The sequence below is a fragment of the Falco peregrinus genome, chromosome 5 (genome assembly GCF_023634155.1).
Source record: "Falco peregrinus isolate bFalPer1 chromosome 5, bFalPer1.pri, whole genome shotgun sequence".
NCBI classification, from domain to species: Eukaryota; Metazoa; Chordata; class Aves; order Falconiformes; family Falconidae; genus Falco; species Falco peregrinus.
Window position 1 is genome coordinate 41,573,749 of NC_073725.1, and position 19,807 is coordinate 41,593,555.

The 19,807-nt window shown below is 39.5% G+C and overlaps 1 protein-coding gene across 1 annotated transcript in view; it reads right to left on the minus strand.

The window, feature by feature from the left end:
* ITGA8 (integrin subunit alpha 8) overlaps positions 1–19,807 on the minus strand; it is a 118,541-nt gene that overhangs the window by 14,147 nt on the left and 84,587 nt on the right. The window contains exons 26-27 of the mRNA XM_055805332.1: positions 17,116–17,241; positions 13,725–13,838 (exon numbers count right to left, since the gene is read on the minus strand). Of these exons, the coding sequence (XP_055661307.1) occupies positions 13,725–13,838; positions 17,116–17,241 (240 nt within the window). The remainder of the gene's footprint in view (positions 1–13,724; positions 13,839–17,115; positions 17,242–19,807) is intronic.

The window sequence follows — 19,807 nt, forward strand, 5'->3', positions numbered from 1 at the left end:
AAATACAAGTACCACGTGTTTAAATGGGGAAGAAGAGTTAGATATGCAGAAAGACGCAGTTGTTTCTCATATTTCTTGCTGAAACAGGAGACTGGTGAGTTTGAAGCAGGGAGGAAGGTTTATGAGGTGTCTACGTTTTAAAACCTTGCCTCTGCTCACCAAGCCCAACAACGTGAGTCTCTTGAGATTTCCAAGCCCATGTTGAGACCAGGTTGGTAGAGCTCCCCGATGGCATCAAAGGACTGGCTGTGCCTTCCCATCAAAGAACAACAACAGGACAAACATCTTTGCACTCCATTTAAGAGTGTGACTGATTTCCTATTGCAGTAGAGCTCAGAAAATCCAGAACAACTCACCTTGCTTTTTTACTACTTTGTGCAAATGCAACAGGAATGTATGGCAATCATTGTTTAACTGGTTGCCTAGCAAAATATTTACCTAGTTCTCATTAAGCACTTCAACAAACCCAAAGATGTGCAGACAGAACATGTATCTTTCTGTCAGTTCTCTGCGTTTCATTTATACTTGCTTGTATTTATAAAATATTATTAGATTAGATCAGATGAGGAATTACCTTCCCTGGTTCAGAATGACTGAAAACTCTAACACCATATAGCTCACGCGGTGACTTTTAATTAGTGCTTTCACCTCATTTGGAAGCCAGGCAGGCACTGACACACTCCATGTGACCAATTGTGTCTCTCATTGTGCTGTTCTGACCTTGACAATAATATCCCACTGTAGGCAAACTGCCTTGAAATGACAGTTAAGTGCTGGTATATCCACTGGAAAAATACCTACCTAATTCTGTTATGAACTGGCATAAGCACTGACATATGAAAGTGCATGTCCCTTAAAAGAATCTTAATGGCTGCGCCATTTACTGCAAATGGATGCAAATATTTTCCACGCACATATTTGAATCCTGTTGAGCCTTGGCAATCTAACTGGAGTTAGTTTTGAAGGCTAAGTACATCAGGTATCATGTAAAACTTTCAGTTCACTGAATCTGACATGTTTCCATTTCACTGAATGTTATTTTGCTACAGACAGAAGATCCTGCACTTGAACTATGTCCTCTTTTTCCTTGGTTTTATCCCAAGGAAGGATGGCTGAGTGGTTATCATGTTTTTCTGGAAGTCAACAAACCTGTTTCTCATTCCACCTCTGCAACTGATTTTTTGTTAATGCTACATGCAACTTACCTTGTATAGACCATCCCATGTGAAGGTGGGGTAGTGGAGTAGTGATATGGATCTCCTGTAAAAGTGCTTTTATATGCTCTGAAAAGCATTAGGTAGTTAAGTGCTAATATGCCCACTGGAATCCAGAGGGCTAGGAATTATGACTATCATTATATCCCTTTACATTAGACTCCTTGAGGTAAACAATTTTAATCTTTTGGATGAGAATATTTTTGAAGCCCTTAATTTTTGCTACCTGTCTCAATCCTTTCTGAAATATGATGACCAGAATTCAACACAGTATTTCACTACTGACTTACAGAACAACAGAGCTTTGTAACAGCTTCTTACAGTCCAGTGCATTTGGAACGTTGCTGTCACTTCCTACATCCCCTTCTGCAAAACTTTCTCCTTCCTTCTACTTCTCACACATTTAGGAGGTCTGCTCCATTGACAAGACTTGGCTCCTATGTGATTACTCAATGTCTTTTCCTCCCTGCTAGGTGGTGTCTTTCTCTGGAATTTCCTGTTGCATCAAAGGCATAAACGCTCTCTAAGAATTGTTTCTCCCTTTTCAGCTGTTTTTTGGAGCAAGGACTGAGCTAAGACTGATAATTTGGGTTACTGCTCGTTTCCTTCACTGATAGAGAAAGGTTTGTGAAAATGACCTGAAATAAGCATAACCGAAACCTGGGAGCCAACTTGAACACAGCTGAATGATGATGGCCCAACTCAAAGTTTTCACAGAACTGCTGAGGTTGGAGGGCACCTCTGAAGAGTGTCTGCTCCAAGCACATGCTCAGAGCAGGGCCAACTACAGCAGTATGCTCAGGGCTATATTCATATTCAGCTGGATTTTGAATATCTCCAAGACTGGAGACTCCAAAATCTCTAGGAGCAACCTGTCACAATGTTTGACTATCCTTACAGTAGAAAGTGTTTTCTTATGTTTTAAATGGAATTTCCTGTATTTCAATTTGTGCTTCTTCCCTCTTGTCCTGTTACCGGGTATCACAGAGAAGAGCCTGCTCTGTCTTCTTTACTCCCTCCTATCAGATGTTTATAGACACTGGTAACATCCCACCTGAGCCTTCTCTTCTCCAGACTGAACAGTCCCATATCTCAGCCTCTCCTTGTACATCAGATGCTCCAAGCCCTTATTAATGGTTGTGGCCCTTGGCTGGACTTGCTCCAGCATGTATGTGCCTTACTTCTCCCAGGGAGCCCAGGGCTGGACACAGCGCTCCAGATCTACCTCACCAGTGCAAAGCAGAGAGGAAGTCACCTCCCTTGACCTGCTGGCAATGCCTCTTCCTAATGCAGACCAAGAGGCTGTTGACTTTCTCTGCTGCAAGGGCACACACAGTGGGCTCATGTTCAACTTGGTGTCCACCGGGACCCTGAGATCCTTTACTAGAACTCTGCCTTCCAGCTGGTTGGCCACCAGCCTGTACTGGCATGTAGGGTTATTTCTCCTGTGGCATAGGACTTTGCATTTCCCTTTGTCACACTTCCTGAAATTCCTGCCAACCCACTTCTCCAGCCTGTCCAGGTCCTTCTGAAGGGCAGTACAGCCATCTGGTGTATCAACCACTTCTTCCACTACCATCTGCAAACTTGCTGAAAGTGTTCTCTGTCCCATTATCCAAGTCATTAACGATATTAAACAGTATAGGCCTCTCTCCCATATTGACCTCTGGGGTACACCACTAGTGACAGACCTCCAGCAGGACTTCATGCTGCTGATCACATTGTGGCACTCTCCAAACTATCCAGCTGCAACAAGGTCTTCTACCGTCTCATACCAACATACTCTTCGTGCCCATCCCTCTGCTGCCTTCTCCTTGTCTCTCCTCATCCCAGGCTCACAATCTCTCTTGCTCACTCACTCACTCACTCACTCACTCACTCACTCACTCACTCACTCACTCACTCACTCACTCACTCACTCACTCACTCTTCTTCAGCTGCTCCCTCTTCATTGGCTGCCCAACCCCTTAACAGAACCAGCCACAGCTGCACCTTATCTACATCGGCCAACCCACCGCCCCTGAAGCCAGCCCACAGCTGTATGTTATCAATATTAATTAACCCAGCTTCATTCCTCTACAATCACACACTTCCAGCCTGGTATTTCAATCAGTTTCAAATCCACCTCTCTGCCTACCTACCTTCATTAATTTTGACAGTGTCCAAAACCCCGCTAAAGTTAAGATAAAAACCCGCAGTGACTACTTTCCCCTTGTCCACAAAGATGAACCTAATTTATCTCATTGCAGAAGGCTATCAGGATGGTCAAGCATAATTTCCTGTTTGCAAATTCACACTGGCAACTCCCAATCACCTTCTCGTCCTTCATATATTTTCAAATGACTTGTGGTTTTTTTCCCTCTATCACATTTTGAGGGACTGAAATGAGGCTGACTGGCCTTTAGTTGTCTGGATCCTCCTTCTTGAAGATGGGTGTAATATTTGGTTTTTTCAAGTCCTCAGAAATTTCCCCCATCACCATGACCTTTCAAAGATGATTGAGAGGAGTCTTGCACTGATATTGGCCACCTCCCACAGCACTTGTAGCTGTATCCTGTCAGATCTGTTGGACTTTTCTATGTCCAACTTGTTTAAATGTTTCCCTAACCTGCTATTTCTCCACTGAAGGTAAATGTTGATTGCTGCAGGTTTTCCCCCTGGTCCAGAGGTCCTGGATTACTGTATGCAGATTTTATCAGTAAAGACCAAAGTGAAGGATGCACTGAGTAACAGCCTTTTCCATGTCCTATTCAGAACAACACCTGTATTTTCCCTAGTCTTCCTTTTGCTGGTGATATAGAAGCCTCCCTGATGCCCTTTAAGTCCCTTGCTAGGCTCAGCTCCTGGTGGGCTTTTACTTTCCTAACTCTGTCCCTATGTGCTCAGACCACTGTCTCTATATTCCCCACCCAGCCCCTGCACTGTGTCAACTGACTCTGCTTCCACATCTTTTATGCTTCCCTTCTGTGTTTGAGTTTTACTAGGAGCTTCTTGTTCATACATGCAGGCCTCCTGCCACCTTTCCTTGATTTCCTGCATGTCAGGATGGACAGTTCTTGAGCTTAAAGGTGGTGATCCTGGAGAATCGCTAGTTCTCCTGGAGTCCTCTTTTCTCTAGCACCACCTCCCATTGAGTTCTTCCAAGCAGATCCCTGAAAAGGTTGAAAGCTACTCTCCTGAGGTCCAGGGTTGTTCTGGTATTTGCCTTGTTCAGTCTGTCTTCTTTTTAAAAAAAACGTTTTCTCTTCAAATATGCAACTGTTTACTGATGAAATGAAGCCAGCATATTTATTGCCTTCTGGAACTCATTTGGCTATGCCATAATTTGGTTCTTTGAAAATACTGAGCAGCCAACCATTCAACCTCTCCTTGGGGCTTATATTAGGAATGAGCAATATGAAGAAAACTACCTCAAATGACTACGCAGGGATAGTCAAAACAGCTCCTTAACATAGAAGGCATCTAATGAAAGGGAACTACCTTTTCTATCAACAGTGTTTGAAATGAAAAATTAGATCGATTTTAAGATTTGACTTGGCAAGTAAGTATTTTTTATACACCTTCATAGTGCTGAACATCTATGAGGTGGTCTTCAGAAAAAATATTTTCCCTTATCACAATAATTATTTTCTATTTTCAGACTCAAGCTGTTCTTCACCTTTTATTCTAGAGCGCCAGACTCCTCACACAAGGTCCTAGCATGTTTCTGTAGTTATGCAATGATTTGTATTCAGGAAAGAAGCCTGAAAAAAGCCTTACATTTTCAATTCTAAGCAAGTCATATTAAGCAGGATTCTGGATATGATTTATATGATTTATAAAAGTAATCTGTAATGGAGAGAGCAGGATATGTTATATTATTAAGGAAGTAGACATTAGACATGCAGCCTGATTGGCTAAAATACAGTAAAGGCATTAATTCCCTTGAAACATCATATAAAGGAAACACAACACTTAGGGAAAAATAAATCCTTTCACCTACTATACATGGCTTATTTAATTTTCAGCTTAAATCAGCAATAACATCGGAGGAAGGTACATCCTGTGGATTAACGCTTGGCTGGGGTTAATAACCTTGCGTTGCGCCCACAGCTATTAGTTCTCCTTGACCCTTCATTAGGCTCCTAGAAATGCTGCACACCTCTGTTGCTTTACTGGAATGGAGAATGTAAAAGTCTAGAGAGTATTTTTCTGCATTCACAGATTTATGCGCTTGTGGCAAAGGGCTTTGAAACAATGACTGCTGCCAGCATCATTTCCAAACAGGATTTTCAATTGCACCAACACCTTGGAGATATGGGCAGCTATCTCTTCTAGCCTTCTTTATAATTCTCAAGTAATTTCTGAGGCACAACATTTCTTTACCATATCATTTCTTAAATAATGTATGTTTAAATATTCAGTGTTTACTGGAAACAGCAGGATCTGTGGTTTCCATTTCAAGCTGAGGACTTCATTATGGCTCAGAGGAAGGAGAAGAAAGAATCTGATGTTTGCGAATGTCAGTGCCTAATGACCAGCAGCAGGGTGCCCAGCCCTAGCTACATTAGCCCTTTTGAGATTCCTCTTGATTTGAACAAGCGGAGCCTGCTCTTGCGCGCATTGCTGAGACAGTAGTTTGCCAATACCCGGGTAAGTAGGCAAAACATGGCTATCCCCTGTGTTGCCTGGGTGGTAGATCCCTGCTGGTGTATTTATTAAGGCTTCTCTCTCTCTCCACACTTTTGTTTTACAAATAGATTTTTGAACTGAAGCCTTTGTTTTCTTTAACAGTTATGAGACATAGAAGTGTTCCCAATAAATATTCAGTGCAGTGTTTCCCTAAGTAAAATTGAGGCAAACAGAAATAATGTGGAAAGTGCTGGAAGATCTTGGACAATTTGAATGAGAGTTCTCCAGGCTCCAGTGGAATGCTGGTGGTTTCTGCAGGAAGCTCAAGCAAAGACCTGAAGTCTCCCCAAAGCATGTTTAAGGCACGTGGAGGCATCCTATTGAGAGAGCAGACTAAAATGCAGGGAAAATCTGGCCCACAGGGAGCTAGACTGAGGGTAGGAGGAACTAAGCTTTTAGCGGCTTAGAGAAGTTTGAGAGGTCATTGTTCTTCTGCAGGTTTGAAGAGTTTAACTACTAAAGAGGCTCCCCAGAATTACTTTGTTCCATAGCCTCTATGGAGCATTGTTCAGCTGCTCTGAAATACTTTTTTTTCTGGCTAGATGTAGCCCAGCAAAGTCACCCTAACTGAAGGGCAGCTACTTTCTCTATTGCAAGCTACATGCTGTGGTGGAATCTTACCCCCAGAACCCGTGTCTGTTGCATATGGAGTTCAGTGCTATTATAACAGTCTTGGCCCTGCTTGATTAAAATTTGTTTCTCTTTGTGTCTGCTGGAGTCTGGCACATTTTAGAGACAAGAGAGTAAGCAATATGATGTTACCTTTTAAATATATGCTTTGGGAATTCATTAGCTTGCTTTCTTTGACCCATTCCTTCAAAAACCTAAACTACTGCCAATAAATAGAGTAGCTTACATAAATGCAGAGAGCAGAGGTTATGCAACTATTTGTTCTTGTATTAATTTGTTTAAAAATGTATGTATGACTGTACATGGCCAAAAAGTACTTGTGCTATTTGTAACAAGAGGGTATGTCCACCCAATGTATCTGTGACCAAAGACAACTCTTCTGAAAATTAACAACACATCCTCCTCTTTACCATTAAATCCTTACCCTTCACATATTTTTACATTCATTTAAACAGACTATTTTAAATTAAAATAGAGGCAGATATTTTGTTGTGATTTCAGAACATTTTAATATACATATTTTAATGGTCATTGATTTAAGATGTTTATTTCTTCATATACCTAACATTATCTATATCACATCTAGCAAGAGTCTCATGTTTTGCTTTTGTTAACATTTTGGCACAATTTTAAATAACAACAAATGAAAACAAAACTGGCCCACACCCAAAGAAACTTCCAGCTAATTCAGCCCAATGTCAAGGTCTCTTTCTTTCTATCCTTCATTCCACATAAACAACAAAATCCAGTATAATACAGTATTTTTGGCCACACACAGTTTTCTTTTTTACTTTGTTTTTTTCAAATAACAGCAGTTGTTTTACGTAAAGGCAAATTTGATTACTTCCTCCTTTTGTTATTATATGTGGCTTGAAGGGCAGTGCATCAAATTTATGGCTTTTCATTCTCATTCTGAAAATCATATATTTAAACTTCCATATTTGGCTTATATATGGCAATTAATGAGAGAACAAGATATCTCTCTCACTAATTTTTCTGGTGCTTCCCCACTTCCATCCACAGATGGCTGCAGAGCTATTCTTCGAAAACACTAAACAAGCTTCCCTTGACTGAGATGTTTTCCACTGGACACAGAAAGAGGTTCTGTGCTGGGGGATGCTGAGGATAGTAACTATTGTTCCTTGAGGTCATATCCCACTTACAGATAGAGTAATTGCTCCCATAGAAAAGAGAAGAGGGAGAAAAGTGATTGAATAAAGGTGCCTATGCAAGAGCCAGATCTCTCACCTCTCTTGGACCGCCTCCACCAGTTCACCTCTGTTCTGACTTCCAAGCTGCTGCAGACACAAATGTGGTCCACAGACAGCCTGTGTGGCCTTGCTGCACTGGTTATCTGCATTCTGCCTCCAATAGCCTTTGCCCAGCTAAACTGAATCCTTGTCCCAAAAGCATTACCTGGCCTAGAGAATTTCTACCACACTACAAAGTCTCTAAGTTCACCAGTAGTAAAACACAGAGATTCTCAACAAAATTCCTCATGAAGGAAGCACAATTAGAGCATGCACTCTAACAGCATTGATAGCTCCAGGTGCCAGGCAATGAAGGCAAAGGAGCATGACAGGACTGAGAGGACTTCTGGCTGATGGCCCAAAATAATAAGATATTACATCAGGCTCTTTCTTATTTTCTATATCCTTCCAGACTTCTCAGTTTCTTTTTATGTCCTTGTAAAAGGTGGAGCTTTGGCAGATGGGAATACCATCATTCAATAAAGCAGGGAGGTGGGGTTTCTTAAGCTGAGGAGGGAACTGAATTCACATCTTCCAGTCATGAATTCTCAACTAGACTGCCAGCTCTAGCTTCTGTCACTGAATATTGAATAAACTAAGTCCTCTTTAAGTCTTTCAACTAATGCTATAGGTACCTCCTAAGTAATTTTTGGATTCTGCCTTCTAAGAGGGTGCAAAGACTCCCACTTATTCCTGATTTGGGTGCCCATCCTCCTGATAAAGGGTAGCTAGCCCTCATGCACCGCCCTAACGGTTAGTGCAAGTCACTTTGTCTGAGGTACCTCATTGTCTCCATATGCTGTATAGGGAGCCTTAAGTATTTCATTTCAGGTTTTGGATACCAGTCTGCGGCCAGGCACTTAAGATGTGGGTGTTGCAGCACTCGCCACCTTTATGTCAAGCATATATTTACATTTTTAGGCATCTAAAAGGAAACAGGAACAGTGCCTGTGAAATGAACACTGAAATAACAAGTATCTAACAGAGGAGTCAAAGCATGGCTTTGTGTGTACCAAGGGAGCACTCAATTTCAGTGTAGCTCCTAGGCTGCTGTTGCTTTTCAGCTTTCTTAGATTAAAACTAGATTTTTCTCCCTTCTAGCTATTAAAGTTCATGCAGTCAGTGGTGCCAAATTTAAATATCTGGATCTGTCTAAAAGTCAAGAAAGAAACAAAACAATTACATTCAATAACACTAAAACAAAATAAAATAAACTTCAAACCTCTTGGGAACCTCGCACACCCTCTGTGGTTGTTTTTTTTTTTTCACATTACTACCTCCCCAAGCTCTCCCAGAAGGAGATTTTTATCATTGTGAGGAACTTTCAATACAGGCTGAAATAATAGTCATGAATGAGCTGAGTTCTACTTCCCACAAGTGTCCAAAGAGCTTGAAGCCTGGAAGGATGTCACAAATCAGACAGATGGTACAGATTCAGCACTTAGAAATGTATTTTCAAAGCAGATGTTTTACTAGCCAAGTCCTGAGTCCTACATTAAAAAGTACCCATCAGAGTTCAAAGAACACTGGACAAGCTCCCCTTGGATCTCCCTCTGATGACTCAGAAATACCATGATTAGACAAACGGGGACATAACAGAGCCCTAATAGAACACAACGTAACATAACCATGTAAGGTTGTTTCTCTTTTGCACAAATCAGGCTATTACTTGCTTGATCAGCAAGTCTGAATCCAAAAGTCAGCTTTACTAGAGGGCTCGTATTTACAGCCAGGCTTTGAAGTTAATCCAAAAAAGTCTTTGATTCTTCTTGGCCTTTGCACAATGTCTGTCTCTATCTTTGTTGGCCTATTGGGAAATTTGGGCTGCTTTATTTACTCAAACATGTCTAATCATTGCATGTCATTTAACTGTTATTTGTTGCAGGAGTTTGGGTTTTAAGGTGACAGATTACAACTGTCAAGAGGCAAAGGGGTCAGCTGTTGTCAGTTAAACTAAGTGGAATAGGAAGGAGTCACTCAATACGTGACTGATCTTTGTGGACACAAAATATACAGGCTGATCCATAAAACTTCAATGAGAAACATGAATTATTTCATCCTCTCATTAATCAATTACTTTCAATCAGTTTTTTCTTAGGTTTGCATTAACATATGTATGAGAAGAAAATACATAATGACAGTGTGTTCTCAGCTTTAGTGAGCACAAACAAACAATTTCTTCTGCAGATCATCATATCCTATTTAGATTATAACACAGTTGAGGAATGTTGTATGTCACCATTATCCTGCTTTCTTTGGCATATGAATTTTTTGTACATTAATTGCATGTGCAAAAGAGTTTAGGATGTTGCTGTACAGACAACTCTTCCTCTAAGACTCTTTACAAAACCATGAATGTGGAGTTCAGCCTAGCCCTTGAACAGTCCTTCCTGGTTCAGAATCATCACATCCTGATTATTTTGACTGTATTTTAATCCTCAGTTTGAATCTGCATATTTCAGCCTAGCATTTGTTTTTTTTTACCTTAGCTTACTTCTGGAATAACCTTAGGAACTAGAAGTTTACAGGCTCACTAAGAGCAGATTATGCCTTTTTTAGGCAACTAATTATGCTCTACGGTCTTTTATGGTGATGGCTGTATAACTGTTAATTTTAAAAGGGGCTGTGAGAAAAGGAACTGTTTGGAGGTGAGTGGGAGGACAGCAACTAGATTTCATCACAGAATTTGCTCTTTCCCTCTTCAATGTCTAAGTTTGCGTGTGAAGCAGGGGTCATGTTATTCTGGCAGCTTCTTAGTCATAAATGGGAGGATGCAACCGTTCCCTGGGGACTATCTTCTTTTTTTAACTTAGAAAAAGATCCTGTTGCTTTAAGTGGAGTTTCTGAACGTTTACAAGGCTGGCAAGTTACTACTCAAAGGAAACAGAAATGTTTCCTAAGGATACTGATAAAAGGTAAAATCACAGCCCATAAAAAGCCTTGTTCGATAGCAAGGGTATGTAATGACAGCAGAGTAAGCAGAAGATGTACATGTAGGAGTGTTTGCCATGAGGTCTCTCCACCCAGGGAGTCTACAGGATGGCTCATCCTTGCCCCTGCCCACAGGCTAGCGTAAGGTTCCATCTCTGCCTTGAGCCCACTAAGTGAAGGGAGGTGATGGCACAGTAAACAGGATTTATTAAGGAGCGCAGAAGAGCTAAAGGGACTGCAGCACTGGCATTGCCTGGTGTATTTGCACACACCTGTGTCCCAAGGCACGACTTGGAACCTTCTTCACCATCCAGATCAGAAGAATGGCAGAGAAGGTGTTTCAAATCAGCTGGGTTAAGCATCCTCTGAAGATATCTCTGTCATTACTGGCTACAGAGTTAGGCAACCAGCTTCATCATCTACTTTCATCAGGTAAATTTACCTAAAAAATTATATAAATTACCTACGATTAGGTAAGATGATCCCACTGCTCCTGCATTAAACATGTCACTGAATTTCATGCAGCTATCCTTGTTCTTAACTGAAGTCAGGCTAGCTAAGCTGACAGTCTAGAAAAAGATTCTGTCTTCATTAAGAGTCACTAAGAAAAGGAGGATTCATGTCTTCTGCAGCTAGTTTGTTCCAACTGTTACACATCCTCTGTCACAACCAAAAAATCAGAGGAACACTGTTTGTCATTAAATTTGTTTAGCTTTAATCTTTTACAGTTATTTCTTACTACATACTAAACTGGACTTAGAAAAACTTTCATGACGCTAATTCCCACTGAAATAGCTGTACATAGCCTAGAAAATTGGCATCAAAGAATCTGCACAAGAGGTTTTACTTCTGTGTGTGTTTCTTCACAAGACCTTGGTTTTAATCCTTACAGAGTAAATTAGATTCTACCAGCAGAATGATGAACAGAAAGACTTGATTGGATTTGGAATATGTCAGGTCCAGTTCCCAGTAAGATAGCTAGCTAAGGGAGCTAAGCTTTATCTCCAGCTTGGTGAAGAAGATGGGGAAGGTTCACTGTGATACTGCTTGCACACTGCAGTGGTCAGAATTATCACAGATTGTTCCAGCCAAGGATAATATCTCTGCCTCTCTGTCTATGTGTTAGGAACAGTGAACTAGTGCAGTTAACAACTTAATTCCAATGAGACTATTTGGTGTTTGCACACTGGCTAGTTTGCACACAGTGTGCAAACACCAAATACTCTCATTGGAATTAGAAAAAAATTGAATAAAATTCCCATTTTTTTTATATATTTCCCAATTTATAAGTTTTTCCTATGAGTGCAGAGATGCTTTCATACGGGCATTTTCTGTGCAAAATTTTGTAAGATGGTTGCAAAAGCTTACATTAGATGTCCATCCCAGTTACCCAGAGCTCAAAGGACAGAGACATACCTAAGCTGCCAAACTTTTGGGCTTAAATTTGAAGCAGAGCCTGCTCTTTTTTCCCACTAGCTGATGACTCACTGAGCAAACCTAAATGAAATACATCTAGTCTAGTCTTTCACACAGGTTGCTAAATATACCTCCTATTAAAAGCGTTGTATTTGTGTTAAGGGAACTGAAGAAAAGGTATGGAATTTTCTTGGAACTGACCGTTAATAGAAAGAAAATGTACTGACAGATCAGGAATTAATTCACCTAGTATCTGAAATGATGTCCTTTGTTACTGAGCTAGACAGAAATAATTTCTCTCAAGCAAGGTCAGATAGTTCTATGCTCCCTTCAGTCATAACAGTGCTAACAGCTGTTGCAGAAGAAACACAGAATGTGACCTTAAGCCCTGACCGGTAGGTAGAAAAAACTTCCAAGTCATCCTTTTGGTAACCACTGCCATAGTCCCATACACTAAGAGAGAGCCGTGACCCCCAGAGTATGCACCCATTGCAGATTTGGAGCCATGACGGTTAGCTACTAAGCTGACATTCAATTTTCTGTAAATACTGTCCCATCTGCTCTCTTGTTTCTCCAGGAAAGCAAGTTAAGCGACACAGATTTTCTTTTATCTGCTCTCATATTTGAGGAAAGGGAGAAAATAACTTAAAAGATATGAAGAGCTTAATTTAAAGCTGTTGTTACAAGCTGAAGATCCTCAAATCTTCTCTGTCTAGGGTAAGAGTTACTGTGGGGATAAATAATTCTTTTCCTACAGCTATGGGGAACACAGGAAGGTTCTTGTGTTCCAGGTAGAAAGACTGGGGAATTCTAAATTCCTTGAAGAAGGAAGGTGACAATCAATCAGTTAGATCAAGATAGGATCTGCAGTTATTACCTAGTAACATCAAAATGAATTATAAATTTCATGATGTACCGCCCAGTGTTAAAGAAATGACAACCACATAGTACTGCAGACACGTGGCCAGCTGTGAGGTAACAGGTCGCAGTGCAATCCCTCTGCCTTATGCAGCATAAATACAATTCTGAGAGCAGATGAAGTTGGAAATGCAAGAATTTAGAAAGAGAAGTTCCTTTTTTCCATGGTCTGCACTGTCCCTCATTTTAGTGATAAGACAGATCGGCATTACATGAGTGTTGTATGTCATATGAGTTTGATACATATTACTCTTCCTTAGATAAACAGAGAATGAATAACGATGAATTTTTAAGTTGCACATAGTGTACACCATATACTGTTTAGCTCCAAGCAAAACCTTTCATTGGGAGGTGTGATGAACGCAGGGCACATCATAGATACCTAAGAGATTGTTGATTTGGGCAGTCCAAGAGAGCAGAAACAAAACAAGGAAAGATGTTTAAAAATAATCCTGGAATTTTCAGGTAGGATTCAGGACATAAATTTGAGACACAGAAATAGTGAGAAAAAGAAAAGTAAGCAGCATGCATGTGACCTGAACTGGAATCAGTGAAATGTTATTTTCAAAGAAAGTGATAACAAAAAGGATTTTCATTTGGCCCATTTAATTTAATCATTTGTATTCTTCAATATCTGGTCAAATAAAAGATGCAGGGGTCTTTGTGTACATAAAGAGATTTTTGCACGCATTACCTCCAGGAATGCTTGGGCCCATAGCCGGGACCTGACTTTTAGTGCTGCACTCTTCCCTCTTTCCAGTTGTCCCACAGAGCAGGAAATTAGGATACACTTCACATTTGTACAGTTCTGTGTACAAAATAAAGGTAAGTCACATCTATGCTTTAAAAATGTATACAATCATTCTCAAATGCTATAAATTAGCATAATAAATCAACTTTCCCTTAAAAAGTTAAGTAGTCTGAAATGAGTAATTTAATCTAATTATACATGAGAAATCGTGAGAACTATAAACCAAGGCGAATATTTTTTTTTGCACCACCAATGAATACAACCACCTACGTGCAGTAATGAAGAGTAATAATTTCCAGTAATATCTACTCTGAAGAACTCTTAAAATGTCCAGGTACTTATCAATCCCTTGACACATGTGCTTTGTCTTCATCTTTCGGTTTCAGATTTTGACATTCTTTTTGCTTCTGTTCTCTATGCCTGAAGTCTTTATTTATGTCCTTAAACCTTTTCCCTCTTCTAACTTTCCTGGTTTTCTTGCTGATGTTTACATTATAACAGCCAGAACATTTGCTGAGATTCATTAGTTGCTCTACTGGAAATTTGTTGTCCATTAAATGTTCCTGATGAGCAGCGATTCTGGCTCATGCATGGTTTGAAGACAAAAGCCAAGCAATGCAACTCAAAACTACATACTCTTGTCAAAGTCTGCCAGAAGAATGTCACAAAAAAGGTTAAAAGCTGACTGGAAGCCCCTGAAGGGAACGAGCAGAGTCTTATGGGGTAACCACAGAAATTATACAGTTGTTTGGGGTATAAAAAGAAAGAAAAACCTCATAAAAAAATGATTCAAAGCATGTGCAAAAAATTGTATAGGTTTATATATACAGATGGGTTTTATCCAAAAAGTTTTGGTTTGATTCAGGAGGAAGACTGAGCTTTTAATTGATTCATATTTTTATAACAAAGAGAATCTTTCCCTTACAGGTGCTTTATTGACACTCATGACAGAAGGTCTTGTGACCTCAAAAGCAAAACTAAGTTTTCACAAGTATATTCCCTCAGGAGAGGAAGAATGGCTGCATTACCAAAGCCTATACTTAGGGAAACGAGATGATGATTTATGTAACAGATCTGAAAACACCTTTAAGGAATCCTGTATCCTTACAGACAGCCTTCCCCACAAACCTCTACCTTGTCACAAGTTAAATAGAAGCTATATGCTTAATCACTATTTTCTAAATGTGCTTGAAACTGAAACTGTAAACCCTGGAACATGCAACTATAAACCTTTTCTTGAAATGAATATCTCAAAGTATCTGTTTATTTGGTTTTTCATATTTAAACATCCTCCAACCAGATTTATTTATCTTGCAAGTAGGAGGAGAGCTGTTTTCATTAATCACGGCAGCCAAAAACACATATTAACTAAATAAATCATTAGTATGCATAAAAGCCTACTTTTGGCTGACATTTTAGGACCTGAACACATATTTCTATTTTTCTTAGTAATGCTTTTAGCCTGTAGTAATTTTCAGAACACTGTAACTTTAGAACTAATGGAAGAAAAACCAAATGTTTAATAAACAGTAAACAGAACAAGAGGTTCTCAGAACATTTTTCCTCTCTGTGAAAATGCTTTGATGAAAATAACTTAAAATTTCTGAGAAAAAAACCCCCAAATTTTAACAAAGAATTACCTTTGCCCAATCAGTCATTTACCAGAGCAACATTCACTTTCCATGTGTACTTCCAACATGTCACAAAAAAATAAAAAAAAATTCTGGATCTGTAGTATGCAATGCTGAAGGCACACAGAATTGGGACACCTTTCTAACCGAACAAATGATCTACTCCTTCTCTATGTACATCCTGGAAAAGTCCTGGTATATATCTAGTGGTAAGCACTGTACCCAATCCTATCCTAATTTGTGCTTATCAAAAGCATATTGTACTAGAAGGCTGCTTATCACAGTGCCAACTTTGTATTATTAAGTACTCAGCTAAACATATCCGTTTACATCAAGCAGCTGATAAATCTCTGCTTTGTATTTTAAGATGCAAACACAGCACAGAACTTTGTTAACCACTTTCAGTTGCTGCAGTAATTTCTGTGTTGGCAGCATATGAGCCTAATCACTGAGAAAGATAACTGATAATTAAGGTATCGCTGAAGAATGGTTTAAGTGTTCTGTGGTATTGACTGGTATGCCTTCGAAAGCCCAGGCATTTTTCCTTCAGCCCTGGTGGAACGAGATTCTGCCCAGGGTATCAGGTTGATGAAAGAATTACATAGTAATCAACAGTGATTATTGTTTAAAATGGGTTCATCTGTGATTTTGTTCTTAATAGCATTATGGTATTCATTACTTTCAGATTCTATCTTCTTCCTGTTACAAAAATTGCCAAATTAACTTGCAGAAGCAGCATACTTATTCTATTACTCCAGAATACTTAGGTCTGTGAGGTTCTTTTCTTTCTACCAAATTCTAGTGTTATGAAGGAATTCAAACATGACCTTGCAGTAAACAGCTTCATAAGAGACTGGACGGCGTGAAAGAAACTCTGCCTAAGGTTCATCAAAGTAGATGGAAAGTACTGACTGCACGAATACCATGCCGACCTCAAGGTCACCAAGTTTGAACACAGCCACTAGGTGAGGGGAGCTGACACCTGTAATGCTGAAGTACGCTAAGGATGGGACAGTGAATTCACGACTGGCAAAAACCCCAACATTCTGAAAATACAGCCAAGTCCAAATACTCAGGTACCAGACTGATCAGAACTATTTTCCTGGGAAAGAAGTCTTTGCTCTTGCTCCAGCATTGTCTGACCCATTTGCCTTGTTTGTTTTATTGTAAAAGGAAAGAGTCTTCCCTTTCCATGTGTACATAAGTACTTACTGGGAGGAACAAATATACTTCAGTGTCAGAACTATTACTTTACATGACAATGTTAATTTTAAGTGCGAGCTACTCTTTATGAAAGAGCCAGAATGTTAGGAGCCAAGCTAACAAGCAGAGACCTATCTTTCAGAAGTCAGAATCTGAAATTTAATTTGTGCAAGAGGGGCCCTTTCCCTAAACCTGTGCTGAAATTCCCTGTGGTAAGTGTGCCCCTGCGTGACCACAGAGGCTTGTCTGCAAACAGCCAGGGGTAAGACATTCAGGCATTTGGCATGCATGATCTTTAATGTAAAATCAATGTAAAATGTAAAAATCAAACAAAATCACTAACCTGTGGCATGGTGATATGTAATAAAGAGTATTTTAAACCGAGGGATTAAAAAGCAGTTCAAAAATATTTTAAACCTGTAAATAAATGGCAGTCAAACCAACAGGCACCTTGATACACTACATGCATAGTTTCAGTTTATAGGTTTTAGATAGCTCACCCATATTTTTGCAGAGTTTTTCCTGTGAGGTTCTGCCACTGTGACATCCCTTCTCCTGATGTAATGAGAATTCGTGGAATTATATAAAAAAGCAGCAAGTTCAGGAGTGTCTTGTGGAATAGCAAACTGCAAAGAGAAAAAATATGAATGGTAATGGCATACTCATACAATGACTTTAACAGAATTGTTCCCTTCTTGGAAGTCTTGAATTCTGGATTAACACTGTATTTGTGGTTTATACAGAACAGCCATGAGAATACACTGTCTTCAGCTAGAAGCATGATGAGTGATAGCACAGCAAGATATTGCCCAGTTATAGGAATTACAGTAGGTGACATCTTTTTCCACTTTTTACTGGTAACAATTTCATTGCTGTCCTTAATTTTGTTAGACTCTTGGGCCCATATTTTGATCTCTGTAACAGGATAAATTCAAAGTTGCTGCATGGAAACCTGGCCATTTGTTCAGATCAGAATCTGCCTATTGAAATATAATGATTTTACAAGCTTTAGAAAGTAAAAGAAAAAAAAGGAAATCTGAATTCTAGCAACACAACTTTTGATCATTATTTGTTACAGATTTCTTTTAGTAACAACTCAACTTTGTATAATGTAACAGTTGGTTCATTTTTAATCTCAAATTAAAATGCAATCTCTTCAGCTTTACCTTCACAGATTTTTATTCTCCGATTAAATCCTATTTTCATTGTTGGCAGTTTGTCTTTAGTTTCTACACAGAGCATTTATGGCTTCTCTCTCTCAAGAAGTCTCAAAGAATGCCTGGGCAATCTATCACTATGAAGGGAAAGATAAATTCTAATTCCTGACAATCCAATCATGTAAAATCACAATAAAATATAAGTGGAAGTTTGCAATAAGATCTCAACAAGGACTCACATAAACATAGGCAAGACTATTCATTAAGGGCCTCAGATTATGAAGAGCTACATCAGATCCATTTTATCAGTTCCCTTAGCCTCTGAAATCAAAATATCTTAAACAAATTCCTAAAGCAAATGTTTGCAATTGTATGAAATGTTGTAGCACTAAAGGGAAGAGAATAGCTATAAACACATAAAACCTTCCACACACTAATGCTGTGTAGTACTAGATCTGGCAAATTTGTACCATTCATCTGACCAAGATTACAAGGCTAAAGAAGGAAGTATTTTGACATTGTCTGAGATCTTCAGTCAAAAGCATCCTAAAAAGTGAAAGATACTATAATTTATTAACTGATGAAAACTCCTTAAGCAAAAATAAGTCTTTTCCCCCCCCGTCACTTAATTAGGTTAACATTGTCTTTTTGCAATAAAGGAAGTTAAATAGCTAGTAAATCTCCCCCTTTCAATGTGATAACACATGGGAATTCTCTTTCTAGGATTCCCTCACCAGCATGTACAGGCTTCTTTAATGATGATAAATTAAAAGAACCACAATATAATGACATGCCTTTGAAGAAGCCCTCAATACATGATCACGATACATATGTAGATCCACTAGGTGATTTTTATATTGAATTATTTTTTCATAGATCCCAGAGTGTTAACATCGTCAGTAGTGAATTATTACAGCAAAGGTTTGAAAACAGCCCTCTGTTTAAGAGAAAACATACATGTCTCCTGTAACATTTTAAAAACAGGGTATATCCAGTGGCCTAGATATTGAGGTTAAAGATACTATTTTATCCTTCCTGAGCCAGTAGCGCGGAATTGTACAACTGCGTCTCTGTAGCTATTTCATATGCCCCATATTTAGCACACCATACCTTACTTAAAATGGATTCTCGCTCCCTCCCTTTAACTACAATGGACTGTCTCAGTTTCCCCACCAGGGAAAACTGTCGTGCTTTCTTTGCCTGAGCAGATTTTGAGATCAGTTCTTCACTTCTCATTTCAAAACCCAGTTTAGCTTTCCTCTTTTTCTAGGCAAGCAAAACCCTCTGCTGCAATGTGTAACTCCATCAGAAATGTTCTGGAAGAGGACTTTGTGTAAAAGCTGTTATACAAGAGATGTAAGAGACCATTCAAGAGCAATGCATTGGATGGTATTATTTTGTCTCCAGACCACGACTTACACACAGTAATAATGGCTCTACAGCATGAGGAGACACTGCCTCTGGAAGAGGTTAGCTCCTGCCAGTCAGTCATGTTGGTGGATGTACCTTACCCATGTAGTGGATTTTAGCAGCTATTTCTCTGCTTGCCTGACAGATGCCCTACAGTACTACAGTACTCAGCTACTGAGAATGTGTCATGTGTGTCACTTTGTATTGTCTACCATAGTTGGAAACCACTGCCTATACTTCTGGTATTTACAGGCACAGGCTCCATAAAACTACTTTTTCCCATCAATCTGGGGGAGGAAAACCCAACTCGCCAGGAATACTGGCTCAAGCCAAAAGTCCAGCTAGCTGAGCCCTCTTCTCATCAACACTGCCTTTAAGCAGTTGTGGAAGGAAGACTAACAACAGGGCATGCATACACAACGCTCTCTCCTAATAACTTTCAGCTTCCAAATGTTTTCAGCTCAGGGACCTCCTGATCTGCATGAAGTTATTGTGTATTCATTAATCTTTACTGGACTCCTCTTTTGTGAATTGGTCCAGTTTCCTCTTAAAACCATGTAAACTTTTAATCCTGACTACTTCCTTTGGCAACAAGTTCCAGACATCTAATACCTGTCATTATGAA